The following is a 23,629-nucleotide window of genomic DNA, read 5'->3' on the forward strand; positions in this document are numbered from 1 at the left end:
TTGTTCTTGTATGAAACATATAAATTCATTAAAAAAAGAAGTTTTTTTATGTTAGGATACCAATATGATCAGACATATCTTTTTTATTTAAGTAGACTTATATAAATATGCTAGTAATATATTTACAGAGGTTAAAGTTAGTTTTAGTTAGAATTGAACACTTCACGTAGACTTTCTCCAGGGGACATGACTTATTAGAAATTCAACAATTTTGATTTAAAAAAGCATAAATTGTAAATATTTTGTGAAAAGAATTTTGTTGTTTGGGTTTTTAGTTCATCTAATTAAGCATTTCAATATTAAATTTGCTGTCTTATTGAAAAAAGAAACTAGCTGTTATTTCTTTGTAGAATTTATAGTATGTTCTTGTTTTATAAAAATAATCATTTCTTTTAATGAAATATAAACATTGGTAAGCAACTTTCTTAGATGGAGATGAAAAAGTATTCAAAGTATTTACGTTTATTTGATCATCTCTATTTTAAGCGTGCTGTACGCAAAAGTATTAAGTTATAATCATTTGTACGTTCTTTCTAAAAATGGTAAATACGTTTATATCCATGAAAGTAAAACCGTTTAACAGCTAAGTTTGCCTGTATAAAACTTTCAAAAATTCAATTATTTTTAGCACCTTTACATCCGGCTAAAAGATAATAACCGTTAAGAATAGAATCCTGCAAAATCACCATCAATAATAAGATTACCAAATCCATCTGGATCTAATTTCATTTAATAGCATATGTAATAGTCAAAATTGTTGACTCTTGTTTAATATCCCACAATTATTCCATTGACACAAATGACAACCTAATTCCTTTTTTTTTTAAACTTTACTTTCGGCTAAAAGATAATAACCGCCAAAACTAGCACCCTGCAAAATCACTATCAATTATAAGATTACCAAATATATCTGAATCTAATTTCATTTAATAACATCTGTAATAGTCAAAATTGTTCACTGTTGTTTAATATCCCATAATAATTCCATTGGCAAAGTCATTCCTTTCTTGATGCCCCTAGGTATTTTTGGTAGAAGGTCGGTTGATTTCTTCGTTAGATTTCCACAGTGGCTTACATGTACACTCTTTCCGCACCAATTCTAAAATAAAGGAAAAAAATGCATCTTTAAGACTGCAAGATTTATTCGGTACAATGTGCAATTCAAAAAGATTAAAATATATCAATACTGCAGTGTCATATTATGAAAAATATTTTTATTCTAAATAATAACCTTTTCAACAGAGATTCAATAATCGACCTGTCAATCATTTTCCTTTCGTTTTTTTAATCCATTTCAAAGAGACTTAATCTTAACAACACCAGGAAAGTGCATCAGATTGAAAAAAAAAATTCTGGTTTATGGATTATAAAAATCGATTTTTTATCTGATAACAGTGATATTAAGATATTTTCCTCAATTTTATTGCCACACAAAAGGTAAAGAACCAGTGGATCATTCTGTACTCATAAAGTGCAGTATGTTGGACCCAAAACGGTTTTAAAAATCATATTTGCAAAAAGCACATTATAGTAACTGTTATTCTAAAAGTCCAATTGGCATTTTAATTTATTGTTCAGTAGTTTTCTAGAAGAAACTAAGTCTTTCTGAAAACTCTTACATAATATTACTATATTTGTGCGTTTCACAAAATTGTTATTTTCAATTTTGTAAAGCTTTAATTGTCCATGATAAAAATTATTTATTATTTCATAGTTTGGCAAGACGCATTTAGCTTATTTGAGCCAAAGCATGTCAGTAGGCTGTTGTTGTTTTTGTTTTCACAAGTTCAAACTTTTTGGCTTTGCTTTGCAAAAATTTGTTTTGACAAGGCCTTCTCCTAGAAAGGAGGAGATAGTTATATATCATGATATACATGAAACTTGAATGGTGACTGTTTTAAAATCATTTTCTTAAGAACTTAATAGTTATTTGTAAAAAGTGGGGTAGGGTCCAATATTACAACAAATTATAGGATAAATTATTTTTGTGAAAATGTGAATTGATTTGATTAACAAAAATATTGTTGAAAGAAAGTGAGATGTACGGAATTTATCACGACTTAATTCCTGTGGATATCGTTTGTGTTCCAATTCCAGCTTATCTGAATATTGTTGTATATTCAACTTTTCTTTTGAAATAACGTTTTGTATTTTATGAAAACTATAATAATAGAGGTTAGTTTAAAATATTTCAGATTTATTTGTAGATAAGCAAATGGGTTACCACGAACCGAAGATAAGGCTAAGTGGTCGTATGCACTTACAGAAGACTGAATTCTGCTATCTGTCAGTTTTGGTACTATTATATATTGCCTGTTGTTATGTATGTTCCGTCATTTTCGATCGTCATCAGATGGTTTAAAACCTTTTTCGGAGTATTTGACCCAGCTGGACCTTGGCATCCTAAATTAAGTGGATCAGCAGGGGTAATCGAGCCGTAACTCGATGAATCCCGACTTCTCCTCTTTCTATAGCACGGCAAACTTTATTTCCAAAAGATTTTTCGACTACTGGGACATAACACTCGTCGTAGATTCGATTTCGCAAACAAGGGATGTTAACGATGTTAGGGAAAGCTAACCATCAAGGTCATCTTTTAAGTTCCTAGTCATACGCTCTATCCAACACTGATGTCCGTGTTGCCGCTCTAGATAAGATGTGGCTTCTTCCTGTCTCAAACTATATCTGTCTTTGATTAACTTTTGATGATTCTCTCTCTCTCTCTCTCTCTCTCTCTCTCTCATCAGCTAAATCTGCAGGATTTGTCATGTCGCCTTCTATATCTCCTCTTATCAAAAACCTAAATAAATGAAGCATTAATAAGAAAAGTAAGTCATTATACCATGAAATTCCGCGACAGAAAACACAATTGGGGAAGGGGGGTTTTCAAGAGTATACTAGACTACACATAGTTGATCAGTATATTCCCCTAGCGTCGTTCCAAATTTAAAAAGGAAGGTGTTTTATATGCTTGAAAGGTATCGAGAAAAATGTTTTGCACATTGCATTCGCTTCTCACCGGAGCGACCTGAGTTCGATCATAGCGATCAACAGAGGTTGTATATGATAAGGCATGGCAGTCACCCGCTTAGACATGGGGTTTTCTCCGGGAACTCCGGCTTCCTCCCACAACATGACTTCCTTGCTCTAACATCCGTGCCAACGTGAGATATTAATATTAGTTGAAGAAACAGGCATTACAAAGAATTATTATATTTCGTCCGACTATATTTTCCGTAAGTCACAAACAAACTTCAATGGAGAGGATGTTTTTAATTCTTTTTTAAAGGATAAAATTTTCTAGAGCTGAGTTCGACATTAACATTTTAATTCGATTTAAAGGCATGTTAAGGACGTTGTTTACTCAGGGTATGAGTTCTCAAATTCGGATTGTTATAAAGTTAAATGTCATGAGTAAAATTTGTTCTAAACACTAAAATTATTTATGAAATGAATAATTATTGACAAACTATTCGATATTTTTACTACATTATGGAATTAGGCTCAAACAAAATTGGACTTTTAGCAAAACAGAGGCAATTCGGACTAAAATTTTCAGATTTTGTTTTTCACTGATATATTTTTGGTAGTACTGTGATATTCAAAGTTAAGATTTTATTTGTTAGTCAACATAATTTTGCATATTTTATGTTGTTTTTATCTCACTTTTTTGTTCAGATATTCGAATGGCACCAACTACAAAAATATTGAAAAATGCTTAAAAACGACAAAACACACCATATCTCAAAATTTTGATCATTGACCTCATATAACTTTTATGCATACAGAGTAAGTTCAATATACCTAGTTTAATGCTAAAAATGTTTTAGTATTATCATCATTCAGTTTTTTGTAAATTTGAATCAAAAAAGGATATGAATTTGAAAATGATAGAGGAAATTCGGACTGGAATATTCATTAAATTTCTGATGAAAACTTAATGCTTTGTGTCTGTTTAGTGTCACTGCCATTTATAAACTGTATTTCATTTTTAAAAGAGTTTAGATATTTGTATTATTTTCACAATTAAGAAAATTTCAATCATAGCGTAAAATTTTTAGGGACTTTTCTTAAGTTTTCAAAAAATATTCAATGGTCATTATCTCAAAAAGTAGGTCATTGACATACTTTTTTGAAAGTGAAAAAATAGCACTACCATGATAGGTCTTTAACACACAATGGATGGTTTTTCATTATCATCAGTGGATTTTTTTTTTCATTCTGAGTAAACGTATACCTTAAGCAAATTTAGAAAAGCTGTAGAAATACTAACCAAAGATCAGTAAGAATCAGTAGAGGAAAGAAACTTAATAATACACATCTATATATGTGAATATTGAGAAGGTGGAATTTTGACCCCATAAAATGGCGTATTATAAAACTTAAACAACAAATCTAATGTGAGAAAGGCTTAAAACATTTACTTGTTGAGATGGTCATTGATAATTAATTAATAAAATTAAGATGCCGTTGTTTTGTATTTGGAATGGTCAAACAAACAATTTGTATTTATTACAAAGGTCAACGCACATTAATTGTTGCTAAAATCACCGATGTGGCCAACAGGTCTTTTGTGATATCAGTAAGGGTAACGCAAAGTGAATACTAGTTAGGGTAATATAATGTGAAACCTATTTTTGTATAAGTGGCCATTCTTATTCTTGTAAAATGCAATTCCAAATTTTCTGGAAGCTTCTTGGGGAATTTAAATAGATATTCCAAAGTGATGACCTAAGTTTGTTATTTTCCTTTTTGAGATGCCTATTAGTCTAATTCTCATTTTCTATCAGTTTTTTATTTCTATATTATTTTTAATGGGTTTTTTAAAATTGTTTTTAGCAAATGTGTCCCAAGATGTATGTAGTCCTTCAGTGAGTTGTGTAATATGTTTCCTTAATATTATTTAGTAATGTGCTTATTTTAAAATAAAACCTAATTTGCCATCATTGCATTGTTTTAAATCCGTTCTCTGGAAATGTGCCATAGTAACGTTGGATTCTCCAAGAGTATCATTTCGCATTCTATTCCTAGCCTTCTGCCTTTTAAAAAAATAATGATACCGTAGTATATGGTTAAAGCTATCGTTCGTTTTAATCTATTTTTATTAACAAACAAAGAAAGCAGGTAGATTTGGTTGTGTATCTTCTACAGGTATTTAGAATTCTTAAGAAGATCTTGGTATTTTGATAAATGACAATAAATATGACAAAAGCTTCATGCAAGTAAGTGGTCTTACGAGTATAAGGTTATTGTTTGTCATAATGTAATTAAAGGTAACAAATCTGCATCAGACACAAATTGGCATCACTATAACTACAAACTATTTTTCAAATGTTTTCCAAAAACAAATTATATGCAGTATTTCCCCGAAAGTGGCTGTTGTAAGCCATTGGGTGATCATAATGTAAGTGGCCTTTTGCAGCTGGCTTGAAAGGGGTTTCCCTTTCAAATGTCAGTATAAGATATAGGAAAAACAATATTTCTTTTCATAAAAAGTTAAAACAAAATGTAAAACAAGCCATACCCTATTTATGCATACTTTCGTTGGAAGTGTAGCTGAATTTCTTGAAACCATGTGGGTGTTAAAATACAATTGATCGACACTTATAACATATCTGAATGGTCGATGATTTCAGCAATAAAATAATTTCTCCGTGCTGGTGTGAAGGTTATAAACAAAGAACTGTGTCGGCGGCTTCTGCATTTTTGTCTTCTATGGTATTTACCTTCATAGCCCGTTTAAACTGCCAAAGAAAGTAAGAATTTGATTGTTAATATTTACATCTATTTGTTGATCAATTGTTAATTATCCATATAAATGAGTAAGTTAATTTTCCTCATATGTGGAGTTTCTAATCTTAAATATCATGAAACACAAAGTGTGCAATTGAGATATTTACAGAGATATTTTTTAATTAAATGAAATATTATAAAATTTTACATACTAGATTTATTTTTGCAATATAATTTTGTTTTGAAGTATTGTGCATACTTTTTGTCCAAAAAAAAAAATGTAAATTCGACAATTTTCAAAACCAAATCAGATTCTAATCTTTGTGATTTTGAGTAACAATTTACATGTAAAGCTATAGATTAACAAATGTCATTGTATATTAACTCATTTGTTGTGATTGGATTTCCAAAAAAAGTAAAGAAATTTAATGTAATATTTTTTTTTCTATTTTGATGTACTTATTACTACTACTTGTGCTGCTAAGAACATTCATGTATGGTAATCAACAGAATCCATGTTCCTATAATCACTAGATTTTTACAGAGTCATCTATGCCACTGACTAGAGTAGGTCATACACACAAAAGCAAGCCATACCACTTTGCATATAAAAATGCACAAAACATTAAGATTCTTATTCAAGTAATTAAAAGTAAAGCCCTAAATATACAAAAGCATGTCATTGAATTAAGAAAAAAGAACGTGATAACAAAAATGATAAAGTACGAACTCGCTTTAACGTCTTATTTGTTGCACTGAAATTAGAACCTAACGTTGAAAAGCTGAGTTGGTAAAACGCTGACGACAAATCAGGTCGACAGTATGTACCATCTTAAAATCTTTTTCATAGCCCTTAACAATTATTATCTACATTAAGAACGTGACCCTTCACAGGCACAAAACTATTGTACAAAGATAACCTTTAATCTTTTTCCTACCAATGTTAATCGAACTTAATGTCAACCCTAATTAAAGCAGCGATGATAAACAAATAACAAGGGTTTTGTAATTTTTTTCCTGCAATGCTAGTATGAAACACTTTTTAAGGTAAGTTATGAAAAAGTTACAACTTTTTTTATATCTTTTTTAAACACGATTCATATATATGTTACATTATTTGGAATGTTAAACAATATTTTTAAACACTAAATATTTGCTATTTGATTACATCATTTTACAGGTTACAGGATGAATCTCTCCCATTCAGTCAATTGAAAGGTGACTGAAAGGTAACTGAAAAGTAACTGAATGGCATAGCTATGCCATTCAGTCACCTTTCCAGACTATTCAGTTATCATTCAGTTGATTGAATGGCAGAGCTTCATCCTGTGGGTGTATTTGCTAGATTAAATGTAAATGAACATTTAATTAACTTTTTTTTGTTTTAACATATTATCATTATACATATCTGTTATATTTTGTTAATTTCACTTATTTGATTTTACATGTAATTAAATCTCTTGTCTAATTTGATTTGATATACATACTCTTGTTAAACTCCTTAAGTTTCTTACAAAAGCATGCCATCTGTTGTATCTTCTTTAACCTACGGTAATATTCAAGTAAACAACCGTGTATTTGCCCTAATTTTATGGTGTAAAGAATTTAGAATTGTTTACTTGAATAACCTCCATTGAATAATATGGACACTAGCATTTCTCGCCTGAACACGAAATAATTTTTCCACGATATGCGGAAACTTTCAAGATTTATACACTCATTAGTTTAACACACTTTGTATGTCAAGTCAGTCTTTGATATTCTTTTCGATTTTTAGAAAACCTACTCGGATATATACTGTGTCAGAAATTTAAACACGACTACATTTTACGTCCAGCTTTCTAATTTATATGCAAAGTCTGAAACGCTAGGGGCAGTATTCTAGTAGAAATCAAAGACGACTTTTGATTTCCAAAACATCTATAATTTTTGGACTATAAACAAACAGTTTCTGTTGGTAAAAGAGATTAAATACAGCTTCAACAAAGCTTCGATAAGGTATGTCTGTATTTTACATTGTTTCTCGCATTTTTTATCGAATATCCTCATGTTTATGAAATTAAAAACTTGCAATTTCAAGGCAAATAATGTAGTTTTTATGGTAAGTTTTTCTTTTATTTAAAATCGGTTGTTAATGATTAACATAATTATGATGATAATTTGATTAACTTAAGAATTGATAAAACATTTAATGTTTTATCAATTATTTATTATATTTATTTACTCTTCAATTTACAAATAAATTTGTAAATATATGTTAAAGATGTTTAAATTATAAATTTATTAAAACTTCGTTCACTTAAAAAAACTTGTTTAACATTTGATGAAGGCAATACATTTTATGCTTATTTATGTGTTTTCAATTTGATACTTTTGATAAACATGTCTGACTCACATAATTTAATAATCAAGAAAATGGGATTGTTTTCTGACACTTTTAGTTGTTTATGTAAACTTTTACGAACAAAATACTTTAATTTACCACAGTTAAATGTATTTTTTACCGATATATTTAAAAATATTTTTTCATATATTTTAAATAATTTATTTCTTCTTTGATTGTACTAATTCAAAATGACATGTTAACTGAAACTTTTTTTACTTGTTGCTGAGCATTATTTGAGTTTATCAGTTTAATAGTAATGGCATAAGAGTATATACTCAGTAGGTTGGAATTAACCATTTGTTTCACTAGCTACATTAATCAATAACTATCCAGGGTTAAGTAATCTACATGAACATTTATTTTATAACAGCAAACATATTATACACAAAAAATGAATATTATTTTTATGAAAATGATAGTGAAAAACTTTTTTCAGATTTAATTAAACAGTCCTATTATTTGGGTTCCTGTGGGGGGGGGGGGGGGGGGGTCATCATAATAATGAATAATATACATTGTTTTCAAAGCCAGCATTCAAGAAGTATGATGAAAAGAGAAATAAACATAAATTGGGTACTAATAAATATCTTGACCGTTTTCACAAATATGAGAATAAATTAAGTGTAGCCCTCTGTTAAATACAAACTTCATATGTATGATTTGTTTACATGTGATAAAGCACCATATTTTTGAAAACGGTGATAAATATATATTCATTAGAATAAGACAAAGAAACACACCATTTGTTTAAATAGACAATTAATCTCTTTTGGAAGTTGTCTTAGAGTATCAATCATCTCTTATCCTTCTCTCCCTAACAACAGATCTCGCATATCTGTAATCAGAATTTCATTATCATACATGTAATACCTGACGCAAAACAAAGCCTGTTTTGACATCATGTTGACCTAAAACAATTCTAATCTTAGAGATTCATTAACACTTTATTCTACAAGTTCGTGTAATTTTGATTAATCATCAGTATACTCAATGTAAGATTTTGCTTTCATTAATTAGAACAAAAATTGTCAAACATTAGAGAAAAAACTTAACGAGCGAGGTTAAACTTAATATACATCTTAGATTATATGTTCATGTACATCATTTATTTTTGTTTAGCATGTTAGACAGCTGAATTTGGCAAAACTTCTGCCACTTCTTGTCTTCTTCAATGATTTCGTTTAAACATTCTGGATGAAAGAATTCCACAACCTTGAAATTCGTTATAAGTAAATAATATATGCAAATTAGTTATAATCGAGCCAAGGACAAATCAGTTTGAAATAGATGTTCTAATTAACGCTGTAAATTCTTGAGGTAATTAACAATTTATACGTATAGTAATGCCTGATTTGTAATGGAAATTTAACGTCTTATTCCAATTTCTGTTTGCAATTTGCAAACAATGTATCATATGAAAATTCATAAGATACTAGTGCTATAATACTTTAAAAAACTATTTAAAATTAAATGTATATCCAGTTATAATATTGTATTTTTCAATACTTTTTGCGTTTTTTATCTATCATTTGTTGTCCTTTATCAAACTTTGGCCAAATCTTGTGGTTTGTGGTAAATTCAATGTTTTAGAGACAAATTTTTTATACATAGTCAATGAAATTTTACTTGGATTTCATGTTAAAACAAATGAAACAAAACTTATAGCAAAAACAAAATTTTCCGCGAATTTTACGAGGATAAAGCTTAAGATCACAAAAACTAATCCCTTGCACTTTAAATTACTTTTTTTTCTCTGAAATTCCATATGATCTAAAAGACAAAATTTTAATACTATTAAAAGTAATATTCTTAAAATAAGATATGCAACAAAAAAAAGGATTTCTTCATATGCTATCACTGAAAAATTCCAGCTTCATCCAATCTGTTAAATGCTTAGATATCATGTTATTATGTATTGTTTTTGTGCAAAGCAAAATTTGTTTTAGAGGAGAAGATGAATGGAGGTCATCTGTTTTGTTATCTGTTGTGTGCGTTTACACAAATTGATAATTGAGACTTTTATTTGCGATGCAAATATTTTAATTCATGAAATCAATTCAGATGCTAAAAAACGTGCTTAACACAAATTAACCGTTACTAACAAAACCCAATTTACATGCAAACACCTCAGCGATGAAAAATGTGCAAACAAAATTAGGCAATATTATCCCAGCTCTATTTGAAATATCCAAAAAAGTTTGAATCTCACAAGGTCAAAAAAGTTCAGCAAAATAAAGGTGGGCGATGGGAAATTCCGCGATTTTAAAAGAAATATTTCCTTAACTTCAGCACATTTCCGCCCAATAATATTCCCTCGATAAAGAGCCAGCAGAAGTCGGTTGCCTCTTCACACTTCTATTTGGGCCACAAGCAGGTGAGGATATGATACATATAAAACTTGATAAGATATTTCTAATGATATTATTAAAAAAAAAGCTGTCGAGCACGAATATTTGGTTTCAAGTGTTATCGCTTATAAATAGGTTAGTATTTCTTCCTCAAAATTTTCAAAGAGCATTTTGTCTGGGAAATCTGTATAGAATCAATCTAGTTTTAAGAACAGACCCAATCCATATCTATAAATCTTATTTCATAGTTATGAATATATAAGAGTATGTGTGCAAGTTTTGCTTTGTTTTTTTTTTTTAACCATACGTAATCAACATAGATATTATATTATGTGTAGTAGAGGATAACATATCTCTTTGTTCATTGTCAAGGTGTGTAATCTGATAATGTAAAAAATGCATTGTAAAGAATTAAAAAAAAGTTTAAAAAGGAGAAGATTAAAATAGAATAGAATAACATGTTTGTAAGTAGATCTAGCCTTCACAGATGAATACATTATGCTTACATTTGTTAGGTAAATATCAAACTTGTGTTGATTTGTCATCATGTTGAATTGGTATGTACAACCTCTAAATAATTTTAAGATTTTACAATTGAAATCAATGGACGAGTCCTTGTAAGACGTTTTAAATGTACAGTTTAACTATAAGACCAAATCCACATTCATTTACATATATTTGATGCTTATTAATAACTACATGTAATTTCAAAGTGTTGCAACTTGATTCTACTATTAAGAACACGAACTGTTCAGATCCATAAAAGTTATTCAATAATGACTAAAGCGACAGTTACAAATTATTTCTCTTAGCCAATGAAATACCAGCTTAAGAATCTCTTATACATGTTCAGAGAGTCATTTTTGTCTCAGTATTTATGACTAGAAAATGCAGAAATTGTCGTGAAATGTCAAAAAACAGCAGACTGGAAGACGGCTTTTTATTGTCACTTCAGCCTTTCAGAACAGGTGAGCTAATAGGAGTCTAAAATGAGCAGTTGTAATTTTATTTGCAGTTAATAAGAAGCCTTAAAGAGAATCGACTAAATGTTGATACATGTAATTTGATTTTATTAAACTACATGTAGTTTAAGTCAGTAGACAAGTGTAATGCGTTGGTGATTAAATTTAATTTTATATTTAAAAAATTAGAATTACACTCTCAGTTTGAAATCATTGATAGATTGTAGGAGGGAAAAACATTTATATTACACTAAAGTGTTGTCTACGAACTTAGTCAACAAATTAGAAAAAAAAATTAAAAAATCAATTAATCTCCAAGCTAAAACACAAAAGTAACATTGGTCATTGCTTACAAATATTATTCTAAATCATTGTGATCTAGTGTATTTAAGTCTTGCAATATCAAGAAAATTGTAAACTTTTTCATAAATTAATTAATATCGTTTGTTTGACAAAAAAAATCTCTGTTCGGATAAGAGCCTTGCAACACCACTTCAATTGAAGCCTTTTTGTCAAACCAACTTCAAATTCATAAAAAAAATTAAACAAAACTAAACAACTTAAATAACTTTCTTGAAGCCCCGATTAATTAGAAAAAAAAAAAAATTTTAAATTAAATGTAGTCAACTTGAGTTGTGGCGCACAAATCAAAAACTGGATTGATGAGGCTGGCTGGTCAAACAAATTCACCATCAGATATTTCTTAATTTTTCAGATTAAATTTGTTTAGATATAAACCATCAGTTAGTAATTTTACAAAAACTCATTAAGTTTTAGCTTTGAAATTTGAAAATGTTGCTATCTTTATAGAAAGCTCTCCTTCTTAGGAGATAACTATAGTCTAAAAAAAAATGGCGACTTCCATTCAGCCTTCTTAAACAAGATAACATATTTTGCGATTTTAAAAGAAAACACTTGAAACGTTTTAGTTTGTTCTAATTATGCATCAAAACATTCAGAATATTTAATGGTGAACTCGTTGTTTATTAATGCATGTCTATTCCGCACAGCACGTCCGAATCGCGCATGCAAAAGTTCTGATTTCATGTTAACCTTGGTGTTGTGTGGGTTCTGGCATTTTTATGCCTGAATTTATTTACCTAACTTGTGTCACGAAGGTATTAAAACAGATACAACAGAATTAGTTAAAACAAACTATTTTTCATACACTTTATTAGCACTGTAAAATTTGTATCAGATATAGTTTCAGTTTGCCTTACGAAAAAGGTGAGAATGGTTTTAAATAAATTATTATCAACGATCCCCATTTCCAGTGATTTTAACATCCAAAAAAGTTTTTTATGTTTAAAAAATATGAAAAAAAAATTCTTCAACCTTAGACACATAATTATGGTGTATTTCAGTTATAAAATTCCATGTACGTAACATAAATGTAGATATGTATTATTATCAATACCGGATACATTCCTACATTCTACTAAGTCCATTCGTTTATCAAAGAAGATTTTTTAAAGGTAAACCAAAAATGAAAAATGGGGTTTTCCTCTTATCAATTAAATTGGTCCAGATATGATAAAGAAACACTTTAGGTGACGTGATTCTTAATCGTCCGTCGTGCGTTGACATTTGGACTTTAAGGCGTCTCTTCAAAACCTAACCGACAACCGTGACCTTATTTGGTTTATAGCATCAGTAGGAAGAGAGGAAGAAACTCAAACCTTGCAAAATGTATGACCCATCTTCCCCATAGGGAATAAAAAGTGAGATAGGAACTGTAAATATTCGTGCATGCTTAATGAAATAAATTCAAAAGTCTGGAAATGCGAAACATTTCTCTTCGTATCTAGGCGTTTCCTTGATTTAAAGTGTCGTATATAACTGCACAGACTGCAGACATACGTGATTTGTGAAGACCCTGACGAAAACAAACACGTCTCTGTATAGCCTGCCCTGGCATAGCACAGCTTTATGGTTTTGTATCAAGCTTAAGGATATAGGAAATCTTCAGAACTCAGCTGGGACATTGGAATTTAAGGTTTTAAATAGCTAGGGTCATACTCGATTGGTAACCCTGTTCATTCACTGAGTTCTTTCTGAACTTCAGCTGTTATCAAAAACTTCTTTTTCAAAAAAATGTTATTTGAGAGAGATGTGTGCTTCTGCAATACTAGGGTAACACACCAAATCAGGAGTTGCACAGTTTATATACTGTGTTCAGAATAAATCAATCAATTGATTGATTTGTACCAAAAGTGAAATTGACCAATGACATGCTAGTGAATTAATGATTACTTTTTATCCAATGGTAACTATGTGCAACAATAATCAATTCATGCTCGAGATTATTCTTATATTACAAACTTTTAAACATTTTAAAGAAAACATTGGTTTTATTCTGAGCATTATGTACAACGTTTTAAGAGCAATCTTACTTGCGAAAAAATATATATTCATTTTTGTATTTATTCTGATAAAAAAAAACGTTTTCAGCCTAAATATTTAAAAAAAAAAAGTTTTAAAAATATATTTAAAGAAAAAAAATATAAAATTTCCATTTGGTTTCAATGTTCAATATTTATTATCATGTTTGATATATAAGAGCTTAAAAAGCACTACACGTGAATTTATTTTAATTTTTTAAATATATATATTCAACACGCCAATAAAGGCCTCCTTAATTGAACTTGCTGAAAACATACAAAATATTTATTTTAAAAATATGAAACTTGATGGAAAAGATAAATTATCGACAATTTCTTTATTGCAATATTTGCATGGCATAGTCATGTTTATTTTTATCTTCTTTTTAAATAATTTTATCTCCGCGCGATTCATGGGCCAACACACTGAACGACAATATCAATTAAAAAACCAAGGTGAACAGAATAAGTCAAGCTTTAAGTGGTATCTCTTTACAGGTCCTACTTCCTCTAATTTGACAATTTTCGTATACCTGTGCTTTCGTCAAGGTAAAGCTTTATTGAGTATTAGGTACATCAAACTTTTCGGCAAAGCCTTTTTAGGCATCTATTCATTGTACACTTGTTATTATTCTATGACTTTTTGTACATGTAAAACGTGGATTTAAAAAAAAACGCCCATGTGGACATGATTTTTTATGCATATAATGTTTAGAAATATTGCTTGTTCCAAGTTCATCGATTGAGTTATCTTTCCTGTCAAGTTTCTTCTCAGCGTGCAATAATCCAAGCCATGTGTCGGTTTGCCTCAATTTTCATTCGAATATATTTGTTTAATTTCTTATATTTAGTGGGAAATCTGTATTTTTAATATTCATTTTAACCATAATGCATTAATTAGAGTCTATTATAAAATACTTCACTGTGAGGGTTTTTATACTTTGAAACCTATCAACCACTTACTTATTTGTTTTTATTTCACACTTATGGAAATCCATCGTCAAAATGAATTTAATAATGCATATTTACAAATTAATTGTACCACAAATGTCATTTTCGTTTTCATATATAGCTTATGGGCCGACCGACATGAATTAGTTATATACTAGCATGTTGTCTACCTGAGTTAGAAGCGTGTTAAACACTGCATGTTTACATGATGTCGGCGATCAGGAAGTGAGAGCTGCGCGCTGATTGGCTGAGAATTACCCAATTCGTTACCTTTTTCCGGGTTCTTATAGTGGCATTTAATTCATTGTTAAACTTTGACTCCGTCGCGCGGTCTACTTGAAATATTATCAATGAAATTTTCGCAATGACGACGAGGAGAGGATTTATCGATTTGCATGTAGACTAGAAAAGTTTAACTGATAGTTCGGGCGGAAGCAAGGGGAAGTTAAATCAACTTTAGTGCGAGTGACCGACATCAGAAAGCTTAGGCGCTCGATAAATGCACCACTTACTGAACAGAAACAAGAGGCTTTAAGTTTGTTTTTTTCTGTTTTAAAAATAATCCTCACATATATATATCCATTACTAGCAATGCTCACTGCACACAACAGATTTAATATAATACGGCAATTTTCTTCAATCGGAAAACGACAATGCCACACAAAGCACGTGTAACATAGAAAAAACAAATTAACTGGTGGTGAATGGAAGACAAAAGACAACGTAAACAATTAAGTGCTAGATAAAAAAAAAAAAAAAATTGTCTTCTTTCATTAAAACTTTTAAGTGCGTTTGTTCTCCATCTTATTACGTCAAGAGTGGGACAATTTATTGTAGATATGACGGAGAGACCGGAGTGAGGAAGGAAGTGTCTTCAGGAAATATCCATGTCCATTAAGGTCAGTCTCTATATAACTTTACAAACAGATAACTTGTCAAATGTAACTTGTCATATTTACGCCAGGTGGGAAGATATAAATTTGAAGAAAAAATTGTCGGCCCTTCATAGATATTAATCATTTACAAACTTTGCCTACTTCGAATTGCAGTTTTTTTTTTAGACTTTATTGTATGTTTTCCAATGAATGTAACAAAACAATGTTGCTTGTAGAAAAGAAAATTGCATTTATTAAAACAGGCAAAAGAATGCGTACTTTGTATGTGGAATACTAAAACTTTGATTCGGTTTGAAAGTTTTTGACATGCTTACATGTGACTCAATTGAAAAATTGATTTTTTGAAAATGAAAGTATTTTTCATTTTTGTTTGTTGTTAATTGGACCATTTTTTTAAAATGATTACTGGACATGAGAATTGAAAAAATAATTAAACACCTTAACAAATATCATGAGAATTGCGCAAGTTACATAGAAAAAGATTTATTTTTACTTAAATCTCTACGAAGCCTCTCTCTCTCTCTCTCTCTCTCTCTCTCTCTCTCTCTCTCTCTCTCTCTCTCTCTCTCTCTCTCTCTCTCTCTCTCTCTCATACGATGCAGTTAAAGTTAGAAAGTTGCGAAGAACTTCGCCGCAATTTTTTATCCAATACTTATCAAAATTACACAAATATATGCTCTAATTAAGGTCTACTCACATATAAGTCAAAAAACATCATACCTCTATTGATTTTTAATCTGTCAGTATTTCAGTACTTTGATTAAAGAACATGTTGCTTATCACAACATGTACATGTATGTTTGAAACGGCATACTCGGTTATTTTATAAAAAAAAAAAATGGATGATAAATCATGTTGAGGTTATTATGAAATTATATAAAATTCCATGCAATTAACTTATGCATGCATATATATAACTGTTAAGAAGGCTTGATGGTGCACAAACTAACCATGATTAGATCTGCATTTAACTTTAAAATATACTATTTTTGGCCATAGACTATAATTTAGTAAAGAAGAATTCCAAATATGTTAGATTTAAATTTTGGGCAGGACTGGTTCCAATATCTTTGTAGAGAGCTCTTCGCTATGAGGAGGTAAATATAGCTTTAAAATGGCCAAGACCACCCATCCCTTTTGAGTCGCTGTTGTCAGCCTCACGCGTGTAAATTAAAGGATTTTCCATCAGAGACCTATTTTTGATTTGTGTAAATTTTCCTCGGTCACAATATCCTATTGTTCATAAATAATTCATTGGGTAAACAATAGAAATATTGTAGTTTTGAAAAATGACAAAGGATTTCAGCTGGACTAAAACAGGATGAACTTAACATATTTTCTGAAAATTTCTAAACAGTCTGCAAAAACAAAAACAAACACTGAACGTTATTTCAATCATAATACGGTGTCGATTCTTCGCAATTTAGCTATTATTTGACAAATGCGTGGTTTAAGTTTTAAAATACATGAGTCACCTCCAGTCATCAATTCTAGACGACACGATATTTCATTCTTAGTATATAATGTCACAATTCCCAAACAATATGTAAAGAAAAGACTAGACACTTGCTGCTAATGACGTCTTTCTCGGGTGATTCTATCCGTCTTGGGAGATTTAAATAATTAATATATGTTCATAGATATTATATAAAACCCTATAAACCTTAATATGTGGACGACATTTTACTTCTTTACTGATTAGAATATGTTTAGTAGGATGTTGGAAAGAGGTTGAAATGTTTACATTCTTTTATGCTCATCTCTTTTAAAAATTTTGAAACGTTTGCCCAATATGCAGAATGTCGCGTGTTCGAACCACGGCCCTTTCGAACAATCAGTAACACAGCACTGCATTCACTCCTTAGTGGAGGTTTCTAGCTACGTTCAGCGCAAGCACAAAGAGGATCCCTTTTACTCATAAAAATTAGTATAAAGTTTTCTTCTAAATGTAGCAAAACATTGGTGTTGTTGTCTTGAGATAAGGTATTCTAATCGCATGGAGGACGATTCTTGACAACACTTTTATCGAGGTCACTCATGGTCTCTGAACAACTACAAGAAAGAAGGGTTTTTTTTTAAATCTTATCATTAAAACCTATTTCAGGTAATAATCACTCTTTAAGAAAGTCCATAGGGAGATAAAATGGTAGCTTTTATGAAACAATTGATATATGGATGTTAAACAGTATTACACATCCGTTACTTCTTCTAGTGTTTGCAACGATAAACTCAACAAAAACTTTTTTCTAATTATTTCACTGAAAAATATTCGACTCCTGTTACTTTAAAGATCTGAAAATGTTTAATGTCCAAACGCACGCCTCATAATCATATATCACAAGCTCCAAACGGGTTATTTATCATTGCGGTTTTAAAATTTTTCAAATCGTTGTACATGCTTCAGCGACTTTTTTTTATCGCTATCCGGAAGAAGTGGTGTATTAAATGTCTATCTGAATATAGAGGAAGTTATTACGGACTAGGTAAGTGGGGGTCTCTTCCTTTGAAACTTTTATGAATGTGAATTGTTTTTGTTTTTATTTGTAAATATTCTAAATAATTCGCATGCTTTTGATTTTTCGCAGCATTTCACTTTTTTACACCAAAAACAGAAGAATACTTCTTTTTTTTTCATTTGATATTTTTTTTAGTTACTATTTTGTTTTTTAGTTTTGTTTTTGTTATGATGTTGTTGTTATTGGGGGTGGGGGTGGGGGGTTATTTACTAATTTGCTTCTTTTGTTTTGTTCCGTGCACGTGAAGTCACTAATTTGTTGACTATGACAATCACTGATCTTTAACCTTAGAACGTCAATATCTTGTTGTTTTTTTTTCTTTCTAATTTTAAATTGTTTTCACAATTGGGACAATTTTATGTTTCTACTTAATTTTTTTTTTACACCTAATACACAAAAAGACGCTGAAATTATAGTTATGCAAATAAAAAATAATGCCCAAAATATTGATCATTCTCATTTTATTGTATGAAACAAGAATATTTTCCATTAAATACTTTCTAGGTGAACCATTCATTATTTGCCAAAGTTTCTTATGCAAAAATTAACATCAGAAATATTAATTGTTTATTGGCGAAATCTTACTTTAACTGTTTAACAATTTATAGATGTAAATGTTATATTCCTATAGCAGTTTCTAAGTGCTGTGTAGCTTTTGTATTGACTCTAAGAAAGATAAGACGATATTGAAATACATTTACAACATCTAATATGAATATACTCTTTGAGTATTATTCAAAATATACAAAGTATGTATCAAGTGGGTGCATGTAAAAAAAAAAAAAGCATCAAAAATATGAATGACAACTTTTTGTTAGTTATCAAAAGACTAAAACAGGATATACTAGTAATGGTCTATATCAAAATTTTTAAACTTGATTGAAACACATCCTGTTTCTAAATGAAATAAAACATATGCATGGATTGCCTGTTCTGTGTGAGGTATTTTTTTCCCGCCAACTTGAAGATTGAAAAAAAATATGAATCCTTGATGGAAAATCCAATATTTTTGTCACTGTTTTATAAATAAATTATTGTAGATGGTTTTGGTACAAGTAATGCATATAAATATATTTATGGAAATAAGACTTAATAAGGGGATAAATCATTAAGTAGAGTACAGTCTCTAACTGTTACCATCCTATAAGCGGATTCATGAACAGGTTGTAATTTATGCATTCTCCTGAACTGGAAATAACGCAGGTTAGAGATGAGGTTTTATAAATCAATCTAGTGAATTTGTTCATAATTGTGGTGAGATATGTCTGTCAGTCCATGTCAGAAGTATTTGTAAATTGATGTTAACTGGTGCAGATAATACACCCTTTTCATGGAAGATAACTTCAAAATCGATGTAAATTATAAGAAAAGAATGTCTAGACTCAGTGTAATAATCGATTGATTTAAATTTTCATAGAATTTACTCCCCAAAGAATACCATGAACCATGCGCCATGTTAAAATGTTTTGTATGTTATTTCGACATAAGCAATGCAGATAATTCATAGTTTTTACTTATTTAAGTATTGAGATCGAATATATTAGCAAATTCAAGGTAAATCTGGGGAAATGTCATTATTATTAATTGTAGGTTGTGAATTAATTAACTGATTATTCAACATCGATTGTTTGATTGATTGATTGACTGATTTGAAGGTTCATTCACTGCCCTTAGATAAAGTATCTTCCCTCTGGAGTTCAATCCTATACGAAAATAAATATTTTCTTTACCTTTTAATTGAAAATTAGATAATTATAACAAATCTAGGGTCGCTGTTTTCAGTGATAAAGTAACTTTCCCATTACCGGTATCCATATGTTCATTTCTACGCCGCGGAAACTAAATTATAACTTTTTGCCATGTGTACAGAAGTTCAGAATTAGATAGTAAATCGTATATAGTAAATATATTTTTAGCAGAGTCGGCGGTTAGCGCACTTTGTTCGCGAATACCACTTTGTCGTTTTGGTGTAACGGTAGGTGATGGCACGATAAAGGTCCCTATCCGAAACAGCACGATTAAGACCTTAATCCAAGATCTTGAGTTCCTACCGGTTTATATGTTCGCCTTATGAAGGCCCATATATAAATTGACTGACATAAGGTTCAAATAAGTATTGCATTGTAAAGGCCTTAAGGCAGGTGATTGCCTTGAACGCTTAAAAAATGAAGGAAACAAAATGACATTGTATGTTTGTATATCGTTATATGAGAAATGTTCTTGAGAGGATGTAAAATAGCAAAAGAAAGAATTTGTTTATGTAATTCTTTACGTCATGCAGTTAGCTACTTTATCCCAACCTTCACCATAGTGACAATGTGTACTAGAGAACTATAGTACTTATTTGAAATAACAGTGGCTAAACCTAGAAATCTTTAAAATCCTAAAATCCTAATCCGTGGGGGGGGGGGGGGGGGGGGGGGAGGGGGGGGGGGTATACCTATGACTCCAACTTCTCAATATTCCAACTTCTCAATATTTCAATCTTTTAAAGGTTGATTTAGGAACAATTATGTTTGCTGCGAGAAAAAAGTGGGGGACTGAACCCTCTATGATGCTATGTGCTTAATGGTTAACTTTGCAAAAAAAAGTGGGGGAGGGGGGTGGCTTAGCCCCACCTAGCCAATCTAGAGCAAATCTAAAGCATTTCTAACCAATCTTCAAAATAATAGCTGTAAAACTTCATTAATTTCAACAAACACAGTTAAATGGGTTTTAATGTACACCGTGTAGTGTTGCAGAAAATAATTGAAGTAAACATGCAAAAGAACACAGGTCAAAGATACCAATATTGAGACATGAAGATATGAAAACCTTCATCCAGAAGAATTGTTCCCTTTTTAAGGGGACTGGTTGATCAACAAAAGTAACCATCTGATTTACCTTAAGTTTATTTTAAATGAATTGTACTATTATTTAGCAAAGAAAAATTTCATTAATTTCCACTTTTAAAGTTTTTATGTTTTTCTGTATCTTAATGTAAAGCTCTCCTTCTTAAGGAAATTCATGGACCCGACCATTCAGCCGTCTTAAGGCTCAGTCAGAATGATATGCTATGTCTGCAAGACACAAAGCACTTAACTGTATAACGGTTGGATTATTCAATACAATGGTACAATACATGTATATGATTTATTGAAATAAGAGGACTCGTGTCTTGAGCAGTTGGTCACGATTTTGGTCAAAAATTAATTTTCCGAAGTTAATATTTACAATGCTTCATAGAGACAATTTTAATAGGCAACCGGAATTTGAGTGTCATTAGTTGAGTTATAAACGAGTTACAGAGCTATGTAAACAAAGTGTTTGTTTACATTTTGAACGCCGAAGTAAAAACTTCAGGTTTAAACCTAAAACGAAAGTGTTAAACGTTAGGAATTGTTTATCTATACCTAAAATAGATAAAAAGAGAGTCAAATAGGCTGGAAAAAGATTTTTTACTGGTAAATTGAACCTATGTAAACAAAAACAGGGCACGAGCCTTGTTTACATGACAAAGAGTTGTGAGCCCTGTATCCTGCTTGCAACTCTACGAACGACTCTCAAATTTCATTTGATCATTAGAAATGCATTTTTAAAGCATTGTAAATAATAAAACAGAAAAAAAGAATTTGACCAAAATCGTGACCATGTCCCTTTAATGCTGTACATGATGACATTATATAAGTTGGTGCTGGAATATAATTTTTTTACAACCTGAAAAACGATCGTGCTTAACTCGGAAATAACTTCCGTAAGCTGATACGAGAGGTGACCTAAATCTATCAGCTTGGTTAAATATAGGTATTACAAATAATTCTGGTTGATATATATATATATATATTAAATATATCAAAGAGAGAAGGGAGGGGGAAATGAGTCTGAAACTATTATCAGCATGCTCTCTCTGTCATGGTTTAACATATTTAGTGCGACACGGTTAATATTTATGAAGGTGTATTTCAATAATCTTTGTCAAAATGAAAATTAAAAAAAAAAATTGCCAAAAATAAATTTGACATCTGCCATTTGATAAAGAAAGAGTGCAATATGCCTTATATCGATGGATTTCACTTATAATAAATTCATTATTCTGAAACCATTCCTCACACATATCTATAAGCTAAAGGTATTACGATTTGTAAGCAAATTGTAAAAGATTTTTAAAAAAAAAAGAATGCACCAATCAATGCAAATCACACAAGCTTTACCTAATAAGCTACAAACCTGCCGCTGTGGTACAGTATATTATAGACATCGCCAGGTTAATTCCATAACAATTTAAACAGAGTGTCATATTCTGCCACAGGCAGTGAGAAAATGACAAGTGTGGGTGCCGGGACTCCAGAAATTGCAGGAAGTATTTCCTGACACACTTTGGTTTTTTTGTCTTTTGTTTCCTTAAGGAAGTATTTCGTTAAAGCCGGGTGTTGCTTGGTCATCGGTTTTTACTTAGAAACATAGTTAATCGTTTGCTATTTATATCACCGCGTAAAAAATGGTTTGTTAGTCCTTTGAATATTTATGTTGTTTTCTCTCATTTTGTTAGATATCTTTCTATATGACTAGTATATTTTTGGTTAGTAAGGTCTTTATGTCTATCTATAATTGGACAAAATGTCAGGGGTTTTTGTCGAATTATCAGGGTGTTTACTTGTCACATATTTGTGTCGCTCAACTGTCGACAAGTGAGATGTTTGTGTCAATCAGCTGTTGACTTGTCAGATATTTGTGTCGTTCCCAATACATTTTTGTCGATCAACCGTCGACTTGTCAGATATTTGTGTGATTTACTGTCGACTTGTCAGGTATTAATTTTATGTCACTCAAATGTCGACAAGTAAGATATATCTATCGACTAGGTGTCGATAATTGCTTCTGTCGATCATCTATCGATTTGTCAGATAATTCTTTGGATCAACTGTCAGCATGTATTAAATTAAAATTGATTATGTAGCTAGGTTTCTGTCTTTGTAAGACTTCCTTCAAATACTGAGTACAGACCAATATTTGCTTGAATCTATGAAACCTTTCCTAAATATAATTTTAAAGCCGGAAGATACTTTAGTGTGAAAGTCTAAAGGAAGGTTTTAAATGCAGCTCTTATATAGGACTCCTATTATTTATGGAAAGATGTAATTGAACCAATGTGGCTATTCAATTATACAGATTTAACAAAAAAAATCATTTTTCCACGTAAGTGGAAATACCAGCACACAAAGTTATTTAATTTGCATCGCTTTGATGATTAATTTTGTTCAATGTAATATTACCCAATATCTGTAATTGATATATTCCAATAAGTACAAGTTTATTTGCAAAGAAAAGTACAGCAAGAAATTGCGTTAAGGGTTGTTAAATGAACCCAATTTTTATTTTGTTTTTAATGAAAAGTTAAACAAAAAAAGGTAAATTTAAAAAAAATCACTGAATAAATAAGAAATAATTTTGCAAAGCTGGGATTAAATACCGCCTAC

At 30.5% G+C, this 23,629-nt stretch overlaps 1 protein-coding gene and 1 long non-coding RNA gene across 9 annotated transcripts in view; one reads left to right on the top strand and one right to left on the bottom strand.

Moving 5' to 3' along the window:
- Positions 1-444: 444 nt before the first annotated feature.
- On the bottom strand, positions 445-22,668 carry LOC105325514 (uncharacterized). The gene is made up of 3 exons (XR_899723.4): positions 22,380-22,668; positions 5,525-5,744; positions 445-1,099 (listed from the first exon to the last, which is right to left on the bottom strand). It is a non-coding gene; the product is annotated as an uncharacterized lncRNA (long non-coding RNA).
- Positions 14,342-23,629, top strand: part of LOC105325515 (transcription factor ETV7) — a 28,817-nt gene continuing 19,529 nt past the window's right edge. The window contains exons 1-2 of one of the 8 annotated variants that reach the window (XM_011425121.4): positions 14,342-14,359; positions 15,599-15,660. In XM_011425121.4, the coding sequence (XP_011423423.3) occupies positions 15,649-15,660 (12 nt within the window). In that variant the 5' untranslated portion in view covers positions 14,342-14,359; positions 15,599-15,648. Of the gene's footprint in view, positions 14,360-15,095; positions 15,297-15,333; positions 15,661-18,018; positions 18,141-23,629 lie in introns of those variants that run through there. The other 7 variants (XM_011425123.4, XM_011425122.4, XM_066084116.1 and 4 more) reach the window with 7 other exon arrangements.

The sequence above is a fragment of the Magallana gigas genome, chromosome 5 (assembly GCF_963853765.1).
Source record: "Magallana gigas chromosome 5, xbMagGiga1.1, whole genome shotgun sequence".
NCBI lineage: Eukaryota > Metazoa > Mollusca > Bivalvia > Ostreida > Ostreidae > Magallana > Magallana gigas.